The sequence below is a fragment of the Mustela nigripes genome, chromosome 9, assembly GCF_022355385.1.
Source record: "Mustela nigripes isolate SB6536 chromosome 9, MUSNIG.SB6536, whole genome shotgun sequence".
In the NCBI taxonomy this organism is placed as follows: Eukaryota; Metazoa; Chordata; class Mammalia; order Carnivora; family Mustelidae; genus Mustela; species Mustela nigripes.
In genome coordinates this window covers 74,125,749-74,143,473 of record NC_081565.1, presented here as the reverse complement: position 1 = coordinate 74,143,473, position 17,725 = coordinate 74,125,749, and the positions used below count along the sequence as shown (strand labels likewise).

Below are 17,725 nucleotides of genomic sequence, written 5' to 3'. Positions count from 1 at the left end.
GCTTTCTCCTCTAAAAGATTTTTTTTTAAGCAATTATTCTCTGTAGACACATCTGAAATGGCTATTGCCTTTTTTGGGGAGCTGCCCTGTTTCACAGTTTGCTTCCTACTGAGCCAGTTACTTGGAGATTGTTGTAGCAGGTGAATTAAAAGACTTTTGCATGGTTGATAATAGTTTCTTAGGCAGTTTTTCATTCCTTAAACATTTAGTTTAGTTCTGGGTAATTCCAGGTATAAGCAACCATAATAAAAGAATGCATCCATTCATTTATTCTAGAAAACTCCCATTTTATTTACTAATCTCTATATTCTACCTTAACCCAGACTTAGTAAATAGGACTGGGCAAGGGGGGGCATCATCTGTACTCTCATTTTTTGTTGTTGTTGTTGTTTTTGTCATGGGCTAGTTCCCATGTTTGATTTTAATGGAAACTGCCAGAAAAAGACGAGGAGCTGCAGTCTTATCTCTTGCTGAGGCCCTTCCTTAGAGCCGAACTCTCCTCAGTATTTTCTTTTCTCTAAGAGGGCTTTGCAAACAGCAGGATGAAGGAATTAATAAATAGCAGCCTTCTAAATATTCCAAACCTGTCTGGCAGTAGACTTGTTTCTAAAACACATTGTCTGCCTTCCTAGATATCACCAGTAGCAGCTTCATCAAATATTTTGCTCTGACATTGTTAAAGTCATTAGCTTTGTATTTTTGTAACCAGAAGGCCAGGGGTGCAAAGCACCTGGCTCGGGGGTCCCAAACAGATAGTGCTTGGCCACTGGCTGCTTGCAAAATCCAAAGGCAGACACATGAGGTGGGAAATAAAGAATTTATTTCAGTGAGGCCAATACTGAGAAGACAAGGGTCCAATATCTCAAAGATTGTCTCCAAGGTGCCAAAAATGTTTCTAGGTTTATATAAGGAAGAAGCGTGACAGAGATTGGTGGGTGGTAAAGGTCAGGTTGATCATTTTCCTGGGGTCAGTCACATGGGGTCTTGCTGGCTCAGGGCAGTCCTCTCTGCTTGAGAGATGGTTTTAGCCCGTCAGGGAATACTTTGCCACCAGGGTCTTTTGCCTGAGTTAAGAAATAAGACAGAAAGAAAAACTTAATCATTTAGAAAGTACAGATAGAGGTCAAATGGAGATAGTTGATGTGTCCTCTCTCATTTTAAAAGAGCCCGTGTCCATTCAGTTGCTAAATCAGTCAGATATTTTGACTTTGTTACAGTGGTGCCAACTTCTAGGTATGAAACTCTGTATTAGGATATTAGGTAGGCTTCTGTAACAAGAGGTACCACCCCCCCACCCCCTGGTTAACTACATTGTTAGCATGGTTAAACTACATTCAAAAGAAATGAAATCTTGCCATTTGCGACAACATGGATGGAACTAGAGCGTATCATGCTTAGCGAAATAAGTCAAGCAGCGAAAGACAACTATCATATGATCTCCCTGATATGAGGAAGTGGTGATGCCACATGGGGGCTTAAGTGGGTACGAGAAGAATAAATGAAACAAGATGGGATTGGGAGGGAGACAAACCATAAGTGACTCTTAATCTCACAAAACAAACTGAGGGTTGCTGGGGGGAGGGGGTTTGGGAGAAGGGGGTGGGATTATGTACATTGGGGAGGGTATGTGCTTTGGTGAGTGCTGTGAAGTGTGTAAACCTGGTGATTCACAGACCTGTACCCCTGGGGATAAAAATTTATGTTTATAAAAAATAAAAAAAAAAATTATAGATGAAAAAAAAAAAAGATTCTTTACATATTGCTTCTGGGTGTTCCTAGGATGTAACTTAATCTACTTGATCAAAGAAATTGATTTTTTTCTTCTTGGTCCCATTCTGCTGACCATTTTGAAATTGCTGACCATTACACTCTACCTAGCAGTAGCCTTCTACTTAGTATACAGCTAAAGAATTTGACAAATAACGTGAAGGTAAATCACTTCCAAGTTTTGAGAGAACTACTCTGCTCCTATCTCTGCTCCTATCTCTGCCTTCCCCCTCCACCCTCTGTCCCCCCACTTTGGGACTTTGCAAGGTTGCCTTGGTAGCTTGCTTCTGCTTTGAAGTATGCTTTTTAAACATCACTTTCAACTTGTAGATGGATTATTACTGTATGTGCTACAAGTTGCTTCCTTCACAGATGGAAATAGAAATCTAGAGAAGGAGATCTTTAGCTGGGTAACCATGTGTTAAGGGAAACTTCTATGATTATAGGTAATTTTGAGAGGTGTATTTATGGCCAACCAGCAGGTTTGGCCACATACATTTTGATAAGTTGATAAGTTAGTGGACAAATAATACTAGGAAAACAGTTCCATTTTAAGAAATGATTTTACATCATTAAGTTCTCTCAGGACTGTGTTACAACTTGGCTATAATGTAGTTTTGGCATAAACACATTTACTGTTAATAGCCAGCTACATTTTTAATCTTTAATAACTAGACTTGAAAATAAAGCAATTGGGTAAAGATAAACATATACCTTCGTACTTATTTTGGGGAGGGGTTATTATGAAAAGTTTCCAAGGTACAGAAAAACTTTCATATATATAATATTATTTTTTGATTTTGTTTTGTCCTTTGTAAGATAGATAACACAAATTTTATTTTGAAAATCTTGGTTCATGTATTATAAAGTAGTTATAATTTTGTCCTTGAAGTTTAAGAAATAATACACTAAATATTTAAGTTATATACCAGTTGATCTTGCTAATGTTATTAGAATAATGGTAGATTTTAATGTGATTTCTTTGGGGAGTGGGTTTGGATGTCATCCCCCCCCCCCGACTTATTCCTCATTGTCAGTATAAGCAGAACTCTAATACGGCCCCCAAGATTTCTATTCTCTGTTGCATGTGCCCAGTATAGTCTTCTCTTAAATGTGTATAGGGTTAATAAATATATAAGTCACTAATTAGTTAACTTGGAGTTAATCAAAGAGAGTTTGGGTGGGCCTAACCTAATTTTTAGGTTAGGTTAAAATGATGCTTTCCTGCTGACCTTGAAGGAGCATACTGGGGAGAAGGCCACATGGCAAGAACTTGTGAATGACTAGTAGGAATAGAAAGCAGTCTCTGGCCAACAGCTAGCAAGTAAATGAAAATCAATCTCAGTCTTGGGGCCACAAAGAAATGAATTGTACCAACAGCCTGAAGGAGCTCAGGAGATCTTTCCCCAGTTAGACCTTCAGGTGAGGACAATCAGGAGGCTGACACCTGATTTCAGCAAGATTCCTGACCCATGAAGACAGGGAAATAATAAATTTGTGTTAAGTTACTGGGTTCATACTGATTTGTTATGCAGCAATAGAAAACAAACCCAGGTGTTTGTACCAGGAGGAAGATGCTGTTGTAGCAGTTATTTCAAACGAGGGAGCAGCTTTGGAATGGGCAGTATGCAGAATCTGGAGTTTTACAGAGATTGATAGACAAAGCCTCAGTTGTGTTGAACAGACTCTTGGTAGGAATGTGACCATTGGTGATGCTGCCAAGAGGGCCTACAAGGAAGGTGAAGGGTGTGTTACTGGAAACTAAAGGGATGCCCTCAAATGTAGTGACAAAGAACTTTGCAAATTGTGTCTTGTAGTTTTCTGGAAAGCAGAACTTGTAAATGACAAACATGGATATATATAGCTAAGGAGATTTCTAAGCTGCCTGATTTGAAGATGTTGCCTGATTTCTTACTGTTCATAATAAAATGCTAGAGCAGAGAAATGAATGGAGGAAGAACAGTTAAACAAAACAACAACAAAAAACCCCCCAGAGAACCAGGACTCTATGATTTTGATATTTCTTAGACTTCCAAATGGCAGAAAATGCTAAAAAATCAGAAATAGCTCCCAAATGTGTAGCATAGAGAAAAGACTATGTGATTGTATAAACTTTTTTTTGCTAAATCTTAGGTCAAAAAATCATAGTGTTCAGACATACAGCGGGCCCTTTCAAGAGAATAGTATGTGATTCACAGATCTCAATCACACTGGAGGCATCTAGGAATCATAAAGGTGTCATTCTTTAGCTATCTCAGCAGGAGACCACGATTATCTCAAAAAGGATCAGTGGATATTGCTTTTGTCTAATGAAGTAAAACTTTGTAAAATTTATAGAAGGCCCTCAAGGTTCTTGAGAAAATGATTTTAGCAGGAACACTGCCAGCATGGACTGGGAGGGACAGAAGGTACAAAATGAAGAGTGACTCTTTGGACCCCGAAATTCTGCTGGCAAGGAAGCAGGATGATAAAACCACTTGGTTACAAATTTATGCTACCTTTTCTAGCAAAGGAAGGGTGATTCGGACAGTAGAGGTGACAGCCATAGACAATTGTTCCTAGTCTTTGAAACCATATCAAGAAACTCATGTACCTGGCTGGGTTTCAGTTTACTTGGGGCTAGTGACCTCTTTTTACCTTCCGTTTTCCCCACTTAAACTGGAATATCTGTAATTGTTATCCGGTGTCTGCCCCACCATTCTGTGTTGGGAGGATGGGAGCAGATAACTCCTCTTCCTTTCACAGATCGGCAAAAAAGAGGCTGCGCCCCAGCAGCCGTACTTAATAGATTATGCCCAGGTACTTCATTTGTACCTGTGCCAGATTTAGATTTTAGACCTTGAGCTGATAACAGACGAGACCTTGGACTTTTGCATCAGTGAGAAATAAAGATGAGATCCTATATGATGAGATAACAAATTCAGATGATGAGATTTTAGAGTTTTGGGGCTATAATGGGAGGAGGCTATTAGAAACCTGAGGAGGTGAGTGAGTATATTTTGCACTTGAGAGCAACATGAGTGTTTAGAGGCTGGAGGGAAAACTTCAGTTAGTTTATGATTATATTAAGAATTACTTAGGGGATGCCTGGGTGGCTCAGTTGGTGGACGACTGCCTTCGGCTCAGGTCATGATCCCGGAGTCCCGGGATCAAGTCCCGCATCAGGCTCCCAGCTCCATGGGGAGTCTGCTTAGCTCTCTGACCTTCTCCTCGCTCATGCTCTCTCTCATTGTCTCTCTCTCAAATAAATAAATAAAATCTTAAAAAAAAAAAAAAAAGAATTACTTAGAGGGTGATTGGGTTATGGACATTGGGGAAGGTATGTGCTATGGTGAGTGCTGTGAAATGGGTAAGCCTGATGATTCACAGGCCTATACCCCTGGGGCAAAGAATACATTATATGTTAATAAAAATAATTTTTTTAAAAAAGAATTAATAGTAAATCTAATGTATTTGTAATTTTTTCCTCATCTTTGGTAGCTTTTCCTATGTAAGTTATTTTGTTTCAACTTTGTAATGGAGAAAATTTTATTATATGAAGTAAAATAAAATACATAATACAAGTTTTATGGGTTTTTGTGTATTTAAGCATATTTAAGATACTTGACTTAACTAAGCTTTATTAATATTGTTGCTATTGTTAATACTTTCTATTAGAAATGATAAGAATAAAAGATAATTGTGTTAGGGTCACTTCTATTTTTAAAAAGGAACTTTAAATTGTTTATTTAACATTGCTATTTCTAGGAATGTCTGTACATAAAACTGTTTTAGAACAATGTTAATTTGGTGATATTAAATATTCTCTCCTAGGTTTTGCAGCCCTGTGACTTGTTCTATCAAGCTACTCAGATAAGTACAGATCCACAAGTGATTGATATATCAGTAAAGTCCCTCACACTAAAGGTAAGTTAAATGTAATCACTTATTCATATATTTAGGGCACCTTTTAAAAATGTAGTAAAACCTAGAAATAAGAAACTATTATATCATCTTCTAATTGTTAAATAAGCAAAAAATGAAGCAGTTATGTTTTTGTAAGTATTTTTATGTGACACATTATTTACAGTATATTATTTAATACACATTTGAGTATTGTATATTTTATTTTTGTTGTAGAACTTCTTCTTTAGTTAACATCTAATATTCCTATGGTATACATAGTTGAACTTAACACTTGATCAGTTTAATATCTGTAAGATCCAGGTAAATATTTTAGAAATTGAAATTAGGGTCACCTGGGTGCTTTAGTTGATTCAACATCTGGCCCGTTGGCTCAGGTTGTGATCTTGGGGTCATGGGGATAAGCGCCACATCAGGCCCCACACTCAGCTGGGATTCCACTCCAGATTCTCTCTCTCCTCCCTCTGCCCTTTCCTGAACTTGTGTGCATGTGCTCAATCACTGTTTCTCTCTCAAAATAAACAGATCTTTTTAAAAAATTGAAATGAATTACAGAATTTTTGAAGGCAGTAAACTATCTGCTATGTCACGGTAATGGTATTAGTTTAATATTAATTCTTCATGATACTTCAACAAGTATATTTCATGTTTTTTGAAGTACCTAATTTTTTAAAGTGGTATGGGTAGATTTTTTTTTACTAGTTTAAATTTTTCGCCTTAGGTTTCTCCAGTTATCATAAATACTGTGATTACCATAACATCAGCACTTTATACATCCAAGGATACCATCCCACCAGAAACTACTTCTTCTGCAGCTCATTTATGGGAAAAGAAGGATACGAAGAATTTAAAAATGTGGTTTCTTGAAGAACCAAATGAAACTGAAAACAAAGCTCCCACAACTGAATTGGTACTCAAAGGAGAGATGATAAAAGTGAATGTTGATTCTATTTTTATAGTTCTTGAAGCTGGAGTTGGTCATAGAACCGTGCCTATGCTGTTGGCAAAGTCACGTTTTTCAGGGGAAGGGAAAAACTGGAGTTCCTTGATAAATCTCTACTGTCAGCTTGAACTAGAAGTAAGTATATGCAGCATTTTTCCAGATTTTATAACAAATAATGCTACTCATGGAATATTTTTAGTATCTCACATAAATGTTTTAACTAAGTTTATTGTAAACATGAATGTTGGCTCACAATACTTTTGGAAGAAAGTATACAAATTTAAGGGCTTGATATAGTTTTTATGTGTACAGTATTGTAATGTAAATTTAACTTGGATATTTCAATTGATTTTATCAACTTAAAGCGATACATTAATAGTGTTGATTAGATTCAAAATTCTTATTTTTAAGAACTGAGTATCTTTTTTCCTTTAAAATGTTAATAGACTAGGGCGCCTGGGTGGCTCAGTGGGTTAAGCCGCTGCCTTCGGCTCAGGTCATGATCTCAGGGTCCTGGGATCAAGTCCCACATCGGGCTCTCTGCTCGGCAGGGAGCCTGCTTCCCTCTCTCTCTCTCTCTGCCTGCCTCTCCATCTACTTGTGATTTCTCTCTGTCAAATAAATAAATAAAAATCTTAAAAAAAAAAATGTTAATAGACTATTTCTGAATCTCTTCTAAAAGAGTAGTAGAAAGAATTAGGATATGCCTCATACTTCTTTGCGTGCATTATCTTCAGTGAATATCTATAAAGTTCTTTCACATTTTTGTGAGAGTACTTTAATTATAAGGGAGACACTTGTTTTGAAGCAACATACATTTTACTTCAGAATTTATCTACATAGAATTATCCCCAGAGATAATTTTGGTTTAAGTTATGAGTTTATGTCTAGTGGAAACTAATTGGATATTCTACTAATTTGTATTAATATGAAAATGTATGAGCTGGTAAATTATTTGTGTGTTGATACAGAAATATACTAATAGAGGTAGAGGTAGAATTTCAAATTTTGAAATTCTGGCTAGATTTTGTATATTTTGTGGAGGATATGATTTAGAATGTCTAAGAGATTCTGAGATATCAAATAAATAAGCACTTAATGAGTTGTAATTCATCATCAAGAGACTTAAAAAAATCAGTAGAGGTAGTCAGATCTGTTTAAAAATGTCAATAATAAATGATAAATAGACACAGTTTTTGATACTTAGCCCGTCGAGAAGTCAAGGAAAGATGCTTTAAAAAGAGTTTTATCTGGATTAAATTGCGAAGACTAGACTGTGAAGTTAGCCCGGTGAGGAAAGTGCTGAGGGAGTGTGTATAAGAAGCTAAGGAAAGGCACGGAGAACAGTTATTATATAAAGAAATAGCAGAGCCAAAGCGAGTAGTGGTGGGAAACAGCATGGAAGATCATTTTAGGAAGTATAAGAATATTTTATTTCAAATGTAATTCTCTCTCCAGGTGCATTATTATAATGAAATGTTTGGTGTATGGGAGCCTTTGCTTGAACCCTTAGAAATTGATCAGACTGAGGATTTTAGACCATGGAATCTTGGAATCAAGGTACATTTGAAGTCTGAAAATGTTTTTCAAAAACTGAGAAAGTGCATACTATGAAACAGTTTAATTTTAGTAACAACAAAGTTCAAGTTTTCTCATGATGAGCCTTGCCGCATACTTGGCTCTTTGGCCTGTGAATGTAATTTTCAGACCCAAGACCAGTGCCTCCTGTGCTAAAACAAGTAATTGTGTAACATTTATTGTGTTCTAGACCCTGTTCCAGATATTCTAGATAGTGTACTTTTGCTTGAACCCTGACAGCGCCCCTTTGAAGTTGGAGTTTTTAACTCCATTTTAATGTGTGAAGGAACTGAGACTAGAGAACTTTAGAGCCGTCCCTCAAGGACTGTTACGGAAGTGGGAGAGGCAGCAGGCCGCTCTGGAACCACCGCGTTAAATAACTCCAGCATCTTTGTGTAGGCTCTTGTCTACCCTGAGTTTCCTTTGTCTCTAGAAGGCTGTATATATAGAAGAAAGTATACTATTACTTGTTTCTCAGATACATTGTAAATTCATGTAATCCTAAGAGTCAGAACCTTTAGATGGATGAAATTATGCTTCAAAGCAGGAGACTGAAGAATTGCTAACATGTCTTCCTCTAAATAATGATTCAGTTACCTGCTGACAAACTTTCAGTGGTTGAAAGCCAGTTAATATAACAACAGAGGTTACTGGCTTTTTGTATTAGACTACTACGTACATATTTGAGATAAAAGATTGGATAAAGGAACTTCTTTGGTGTTTTTTAGGTTCAGAATATACCTGGGCAGTGGATCTGTGAATTCTAAAAAGTGGTAGATGGTATTGATTCTCAGGAGTCCTAGGTTCTAATGGCACTGTTCTGCAGCTGTTTGTGGACTTTTTAAATCCCTGGATTTCTAGTCTTTATCCCATAGCCAATAAACCTAACTAATAAACCAAATGATTTTTCTTGTTCCGAATGTCCATGAGCTATGAAGTATGTACTTCTAATTTTCATTCAGATGCCACATGTATTTGTCATTTTAGGGTTTATTTTTCCTTTTGAATTGTGCTTGCCATTTTAGTATCACTGAGGATGAGAAGTATTTTTCCTCTAATATTACCCGTTTCCTGCGTGACCTTAGTTGGTGGATGTCCAAGCAATTCCAGTAAGGCAGTGGGCTGATAAAACTTACTGTTGTCTATAATGTTGTTACTGGGATTTGTCTAGTTTGTTTTTTCTTTGCAAAATGAGTAATGTGTTCTTAGCAACAAATTTTCCTTATATTTCAGTAATTTATGTGTCGTTTTAGATGAAAAAGAAAGCAAAAAAGGCCATTGTTGAATCAGATACTGAAGAAGAAAATTACAAAGTGCCAGAATATAAAACTGTTATAACTTTCCATTCAAAAGACCAGCTAAACATTACATTATCCAAATGTGGCCTTGTAATGTTAAATAATTTAGCCAAGGTAAGAAAAGAAATTTGAAACCTAACCCTTTTTTTTCATTGAACAAAAAGTTTTTTTATTAACTCTTAGTCATTAGTCATATCTGTTGGTGTTCTGCTTGTCATTTAGCTTTCATTTTATTTACAATAACTCTTTCTTATTAGGCTTTTACAGAAGCTGCCACTGGAGCTTCAACCGTCTTCATACGGGATCTAGCGCCATTTATGATTTTAAATTCTCTTGGACTTACTGTCTCTGTTTCACCAAGTGATTCATTTAGTGTACTTAACGTTCCATTGGCAAAATCATACATATTGAAAAATGAGGAGAGTTTAAGTATGGACTATGTGGGAACTAAAGACAATGATCATTTCAATGCAATGACCAGCCTAAGCAGTAAACTCTTCTTCATTCTCCTCAGTAAGTGTTGGATTATTTTCTTGGGATTTAATTTATTGGAAGTTCCATTTTCACATTGCATTTTACTCCTATTTAATATCTTACAGGTTTTTGAATCTCATTCCAAATAAGTCTGGAATTTTGCTTTTACTGTTACACGGCTTTGGTTGCTTGTTGTCACTGTAATATTGTATTTCAAATTGTGACTTTATCCACGTGGTAATGCACCGTTTCATATTTGTGGGGGGAAAAAGATTTGATCCTCTCCTTACTTAGCTTTTTGTTGTTCTAACCACATTTTGTATAATTCAGTAATATTCCACTAGTTTTACAGTTGAAGGAATTAAAAATAAAGTTTGAAGTCATGAAAATGGCACACTGTAACGGTATTTGGGTTTGTAAATGGTTTTTATTTCCTGCCTGGTGAAGTGGAAGGTTGTTCTTTTGTCCTTTGTGATTCTCAGAAGTGTTTCGTTTTCACGAGAAATGAAAGTAAAAAATTCTTCATTGTCATTTATTCATTGTGAAGTTACCTAGTCCCAAAGCCTCACCCACACCCCTTTCTGATACTCTGACATTTAAATAATTAGGGGAGAAGGGAGCGAATTTGAAAGATGAAAGACGTAGGGGAGGATTACCAAGGCTGATGATACCTAGTGCTTTCTCCTGGTCAGGAAATGTTGCCGTTGTTAAAATGGCTAGATTTCAGGTGTTGTCCAGGCATTGTCAGTGAACTGCTCTTGTCAATTTTACCTCTCTTGTTTTTGAACTAACATTTTTATGGAGTTGGGGGGATGTCTATGTAAATAAGTAATTCACACTCCCCAATAAAATGCAGTATGTATATTAAATAAATGTGTCTAAATTTTGTTTAATCAGGTCTTAGAGATCATAAAGTATCACAGGTTGTTGGAATAATGAAAAATTGAAGTTTTACAGCTACTTTGGTAATTGCCAGTGACTACCTACAGGTATAGGCTCTGGTTATTATGACAGCAAACCAAAGACCAGTGTTCTTATATTTTATAATAATTTCTCTTGTTAGTTTGAAAACATTTATATTATTCACTTAGGTTAAACTACTGAATGAAAGCAAACATTTTGGGGTGGGAGAGCTTGCCAGGGTGGCTCAGTTACTAAGCGGCTGCCTTGGGCTCAGGTCATGATCCTAGGGTACTGGGTTCTAGACCCACACTGGGCTCTCTGCTTGACAGGAAGCCTGCTTCCTCCTCTCCCACTCCCCCTGCTCGTGTTCCTTCTCTCTCTGTCTCTCTCTGTCAAATAAATGAATAAAATCTTAATTTTTTTTTTTTTGGTAAGTGCTTTGAAGGTTTTATTTATTTATTTATTTGCTTTGAAGGTTTTAGATGAATGCTATGGGAATGTATTGCAGCTTCTTAATATAGTCCTTTGTATAAATTATACAAAGAAATAGCCCTTTTTTATGGTCTTGTATCTAAAAACTTTAGTGACTTATTTACGAGTTTAAGAAATTATCTGCTATATCTGGGATTTAACATCTAAGATTAATACATGATGATTAATAATAAAAACTTCACAACTATATTTCTTATAGCACCTGCTAACCACTCTACCGCTGATAAAATCCCTTTAACAAGAGTGGGACGACGACTGTACACGGTAAGACACAGAGTGTCTGGAGTTGAAAGATCTATTGTTTGTCAAGTTGATGGAGTGGAAGGAAGTAAGAAGATAACAATTCGCTCCCCGGTGCAGGTACAAAATGATCCTTCTTTTTCCTGGCATCATATTTCACATATTTGTGTGTTAATTAATAAAATAAATAAAGCTAATTACTACCAAAAGAATATAAACTGTAGGGACGCCTGGGTGGTTCAGTTGGTTGGACGACTGCCTTCGGCTCGGGTCATGGTCCCAGAGTCCCGGGATCGAGTCCCGTATCGGGCTCCCAGCTCCATGGGGAGTCTGCTTCTCCCTCTGACCTTCTCCTCGCTCATGTTCTCTCTCACTGTGTCTCTCTCAAATAAATAAATAAAATCTTAAAAAAAAAAAAAGAATATAAACTGTAATAGAAATACAATTAATATAAAAAAGAAGAATCGTTACCAGTAATTGTACTATTCTAGTATGAACAGTGGTAGAATTTTTTTCAATAATTCTTGTAACTTTTTATAGAACTCTTTCTATAAACTCTTTTTGAACTACTACTCTAAAACACCTTATCCATATTTTGTTTTTAGCTCTTTGTGGTACAGTGTATATCCTTTGATTTTAGTTAGAAAATATGAGGAAAAATATTTACATCTTTATTGAAGTAAACTGATATACAATAAACTGCATATATTTAAAGTTGATGAATTTGGACACACAGGCCTGTGAAACCTTCATCACAGTGTACATGCCCAGAAAGTTTTCTCTCTTCCTACTCCATTCTTAGACAGCCACTGATATGTTCTTATTGTATATTAGTTACACAGTATATAATTTTAGGTAAATGGAATGAACTAAGAAAGGAGTATGGCTTCTTTCACTAGGCATAACTTTGCATGTATCAACTTTTGTGTATTATATATTGCTTCATGTTGTTAATTAATCATCTATTAAGTGAATATTCCAAATACCATATTGAATGAATCTTTTTATATGGTATGAAGTAAGGGTTGAGGTTTATGTTTTTCCATATGGCTATTAAGTTTTTCCAGCCAAGATTATCCTTTTCCCATTAAATTGCCTTGACATTTTTGTCCAAAAAAAAAAAAAAAGAAAGAATGATCGTTTCTTTGTGGATTTATTTCAGAACTTTCTTTTCTGTTTCATTGATTTCTTTATCTTTATGCCAGTACCACCTTGTCTTTGTTACTGTTTTATCCTGAGTCTTGAAATCAGGTAATATAAGTTGTCCTTCTGTGTTCATTTTCAAAGTAGTTTTGGCTATTCCAAGTCCATTCTACTTCCATTTAAATTTTAGATTTAGGTTGTCAATGTTTCTTACAAAGCTATGATTAAATTGGCATTTTTACATTTTTCTGATTTTTCGTTGCTGGTAGTACAGCTGATTTTTATATTAACCCATACTGTGCAACTTTAGTGATGCACTTACTTGTTCTTATAACTTTTTTGTAGATACAGTTTTGATATCTGCAGACAAAGATTTTTTACTCTTTCCTTTCAAACCTGGATGTTATTATTTTATTTTACCTTTATTTGCCTGTTGCATGGGCTAGAACCTTCAATACAATGTGAATTGATGTTCCGAAAGCAGATGTTGTTGCCTTGCTCTCAATCCTAGCAGTAACGTATTCACACTTTCATTATTAAGTATGTTTCCCCTTGTAGTTTTTTTGTAGATGACCTTTCTTAGGTTGAAAATGCTACCTTCTTTTTCCAGCTTACTGAGTTATCAGAAATGGATATTGGATTTTGTCACATGGTTTTCTCTTTATTGAAAACATTTAAAAAAAAAAAAATACTAAGGCGAATTACCTTGATTTTTAGTTGTTGTATTCAATGACAGTTGATTTTTATTTTTAAATTTTTAGTTACAGTTTATACATCCCAGTATAATTAAGTACAGTGTTACTCAGGTGTACAACATAGTGACTAAGCAGTTCTGTACATTACTCAGTGCCCATCATGATATGTGTACTGTCACTATCCTTCATGTATTTCATCTGTCCTACCACCCGCCTCCCATTTGTTAACCACCAGTTTGTTCTCTATACTTGTCCCTTGTGTTGGTCTTTTTTTCTTTGTTTTGTTTCTTAAATCCATGTGAGAGTGAATAATAAGGTATTTGTCTTTCCATGACTTATTTCACCTAGCATTGTATTCGGTAGATCTATCCGTATCATTGCATATGGCAAGATTTCGTTTTTTTTAATGGACCATATTACATTATTTATATAGACCACATCTCGTTTGTCCATTCGCCTATTAGTAGACATTTAGGTTGCTTCCATAATTTGGCTATAACAAATAATGCTGCAATAAACACTAGTGTTTACATATTCTTTGGGGAGATACACAGTAGTACATTTACTGGATCATATAGTTTTTAATTTTTTGAGGAACCTCCACATTGTTTTCTGCAGTAGCTCCACAAGTTTGCATTCCTGCTAAACAGTGCATGAAGGTTTCTTTTTCTCCACATCCTTGCCAACACTTGTATTTTTGTGTGTGTTTCTGGGTTTTGCCATTCTGGCAGGTGTCAGGCAAGATCTCAGTGGTTTTGATTTGCACTTCCCTGATGATTAGTGAGAATCTATTCATGTGTCTGTTGTTCATCTGTATATGTTCTTCATACTCTGTTCATCTCATCAGTCTTCTTTTTCATTGGAATATTTTTTTCTGCTGTTAATATGTGTAAGTTCTTTGTGTATTTTAGATACTAATGCCTTACTGGATATATCATTTGCAAATATCTTCTGCCATGCAGTAGGTTTTTTAGTTCTGTTGACTATTTCCTTTGCTGTAGAGAAGTTTTTTAATTTTGCCATAGTCTCACTAGTTTAGTTTTGCTTTTCTTTCCCTTGCTTTAGGAGACATATCTTGAAAATTGTTCTACTGCCAGTGTCAGAGAAATTACTGCTGTGCTCTTTTCTAAGATTTTCATTGTTTCAGGTCTCACATTTAGGTCCTTAATCCATTTTGAGTTTATTTTTGTGTATGATGTAAGAAAGTGGTCCAGTTCCATTCTTCTTAAGTAGCTTTCCAGTTTTCCCAACGTCATTTGTTGAAGAGACCGTTTTTTTCCCATTGCATGTTCTTACCTCCTTTGTCAGAGATTGATTGACCATATAACTGTGGGTTTATTTCTGGGCTTTCTGTTCTGTTTCATTGATCTATCTGTCTGTTTTTGTGCCAGTACCATACTGTTACTGGTAACTGTGGCTTTGGTATATCTTGAAATCTGGGATTGTATTAGCTCCAGTTTTGTTCTTTTGTCAAGATTGCTTTGGCTATTCAGGATCTTTTTTGTTTCCATATTAATTTTAGGATTATTTGCTCTAGTTCGGTGAAAAATACTGTTGATATTTTGATACAGATTGCATTAGCTAGGTAGGTTGCTTTAGGGGCTATCAACATTTTAACAATATTTGTTCTCTCAGTTCATGATCATGGAATATCTTCCCATTTGTTTGTGTCATAATCAATTTCTTTTGTCAGTGTTTTATAGTTTTCAGAATACAGGCCTTTCATCTCCTTGGTTAAGTTTATTCCTAGACATTTTACTAATTTTAGTACAATTATAAATGGAATTGTTTTCTTAATTTCTCTTTCTGCTACTTCATTATTATTGTATACAAATGGAATAGATGTCTGCTACTTCATTATTATTGTATACAAATGGAATAATATCTGTGTATTGATTTTGTATCTTGTGATCTTACTAAATTCATTTATCAATTTTAGTAGTGTTTCAATGGAGTCTTTAGGGTTTTATATATAGAGAGAGAGAGAGAGAGAGAGTATCATGTCATCCACAAATAGTGGAAGTTTTACTTCTTCCTTACTGGTTTGGATGCCTGGTATTTATTTTTCTTGTCTGATTGCTGTGGCTAGGGCTTCCAGTACTATGCTGTATAAAAGTAGTGAGTATGGGAGCGCCTGGGTGGCTCAGTGGGTTAAAGCCTCTGCCTTCGGCTCAGGTCATGACCTCAGGGTCTTGGGACAGAGCCCTGCATTGGGCTCTCTACTTGGCAGGAAGCCTGCTTAACGCCCCCCCCCCACCCCGCCTTCCTTTCTGCCTACTTGTGATCTCTGTCTGTCAAATAAATAAAATCTTTAAAAAAAAAAAGTAGTGAGTATGGACATCTTTGTCCTGTGCCTGTTGTTGGGGAAAAGCTTTCAGTTTTTCAATACAGAGATAGCGTTAGATGTGAGTTTCTCATTTATGGCCTTTATTATGTTGATGTATGTTCTCTCTAAACCTATTTTGCTGAGGGTTTTTATTAGGAAGGAGTGTTGTATTTCATCAGATGCTTTTTCTGCATATATTGAAACGATCATATGGTTTTTATCCTTTCTCTTGGTGGTGTGATACCTCTCTTTGATTTGTGAATAGTAAACCACCTTTGCATCACAGGAATGAATCCCACTTGATCCTGGTAAATCATTTTGTGTGATTCATTGTTGGATTCAGTTTGCTAATATTTTGTTGAGGACTTTTTCTTCCATGTTCTTCAGAGATACTGGCCTGTAGTTCTCTTTTTTGTAGTGTCTTTATCTGATTTGGGTATCAGGGTAATACTGGCCTAATATAATGAATTTGGAAGCTTACCTTCCTCTTTTATTTTTTGAAATAGTTTGAGAAGAACTGGTATTGTTTAAGTGATTGGTGTAGAAGTTAGCTGTGAAGCTGTCTGATCCTGTACTTAATATTTGTTAGGATGTTTTTAATTACTGGTTAAATTTCATTAGTGGTAATTAATCTGTTCAAATTTTCTATTTCTTACTGCTTCAGTTTTGGTAGGTTATATGTTTCTGGAATGTATACATTTCTTCTAGGTTGTCCAGTTTGTTGACATACAGTGTTTCATAATATTCTCTTTTCTATTTCTGAAGTATTGGTCATTATTTCTCCTCTTTCATTTCAGATTTTGTTCATCTGAGAGTCCTCTCTCTCCTTTGATAAGTCTGCCTAATGGTTGATCAATTTTGTTGATATTTTCAAAGAACCAGCTTTTGATTTCATTGACCTATTTTTAAAAATTTCCGTTCTATTTATTTCTTCTCTTAATCTTTATTATTTCCTTCCTGCACTGGTTTGGGTTTTTGTTTGTCCACTTTTTAGCATTTTTAAATGTACAGTTATGGGGTTTTTTTTTTCCTTTTTTTGTTTGTTTTAAAGCTTTTTTTTAAAAAACTTTATTTATTTGAGAGAGAAAGAGAGAGAGCGCATAGGACCAAGGGGAGGGGCAGAGGGAGAGGGAAAAGCAGACTCCCAATGAGCAAGGAGTCTGATGTGGGACTTGATCCCAGGACCCTGGCATCATGACTGGAGCTGAAGGTAGACAGTTAACTGACTGAGCCACTCAGGCACCCAGGTTATATTTTTTTAATTTGAAATTTTTCTTTTTCTTGAGGTAGACCTGTATGCGTTATAAGCTCTATAAGCTTCCCTCTAGAACAGCTTTTGTTGCATTTGAAAGATTTTGGACCTTTGTGTTTTCATTTTCAGTTGTCTCCATATAGATTTTTATTTCTTCTTTGATTTCTTGGTATTCATTGTCTATAGTAGCATGTTATTTAATCTCCATGTATTGGTGTTCTTTCCAAATTTTTTTCTTGTGGTTGATTAATTTCATTTTACTGTGGTTGGGAAAGATGCATGATATGACTTTAATATTTGAATTTATTGAGACTTGTTTAGTGGCAGTATGTGATCTGTTCTGGAGAATGTTTCATGTGCACTTGAAAAGAATGTGTATTCTGCTGTTTTGTGATGGGATGTTCTGAATATATCTGTTAGATCTATCTGTTCCAATGTGGAATTCAAAGCTACTGTTTTCTTTGATTTTTCTCTGGATAGTATATCCATTGATGTAAGTGGGGTGTTAAGGTCCCCAAGTATTATTGTATTACTGCAATTACTTACTTTATATTTGTTAATAACTGCTTTGTGTACTTGAGTGCTTCCATGTTGTGTGCATAACTATTTACAATTGTTGAGTCGTCTTGTTGGCTTTTTCCCTTTATGATTAGGTAGCATCCTTCTTTGTGCCTTGTTACAGTCTTTGTTTTAAAGTCTATTTGTTTGACA

The 17,725-nt window shown here is 35.6% G+C and overlaps 1 protein-coding gene across 4 annotated transcripts in view; it reads left to right on the top strand.

The window, feature by feature from the left end:
- VPS13A (vacuolar protein sorting 13 homolog A) overlaps window positions 1-17,725 on the top strand; it is a 223,361-nt gene that overhangs the window by 138,283 nt on the left and 67,353 nt on the right. For all 4 annotated transcript variants that reach the window (XM_059411819.1, XM_059411818.1, XM_059411820.1 and 1 more), the window contains exons 40-45: window positions 5,581-5,673; window positions 6,392-6,748; window positions 8,072-8,173; window positions 9,445-9,603; window positions 9,747-10,002; window positions 11,558-11,718. In XM_059411819.1, the coding sequence (XP_059267802.1) occupies window positions 5,581-5,673; window positions 6,392-6,748; window positions 8,072-8,173; window positions 9,445-9,603; window positions 9,747-10,002; window positions 11,558-11,718 (1,128 nt within the window). The remainder of the gene's footprint in view (window positions 1-5,580; window positions 5,674-6,391; window positions 6,749-8,071; window positions 8,174-9,444; window positions 9,604-9,746; window positions 10,003-11,557; window positions 11,719-17,725) is intronic.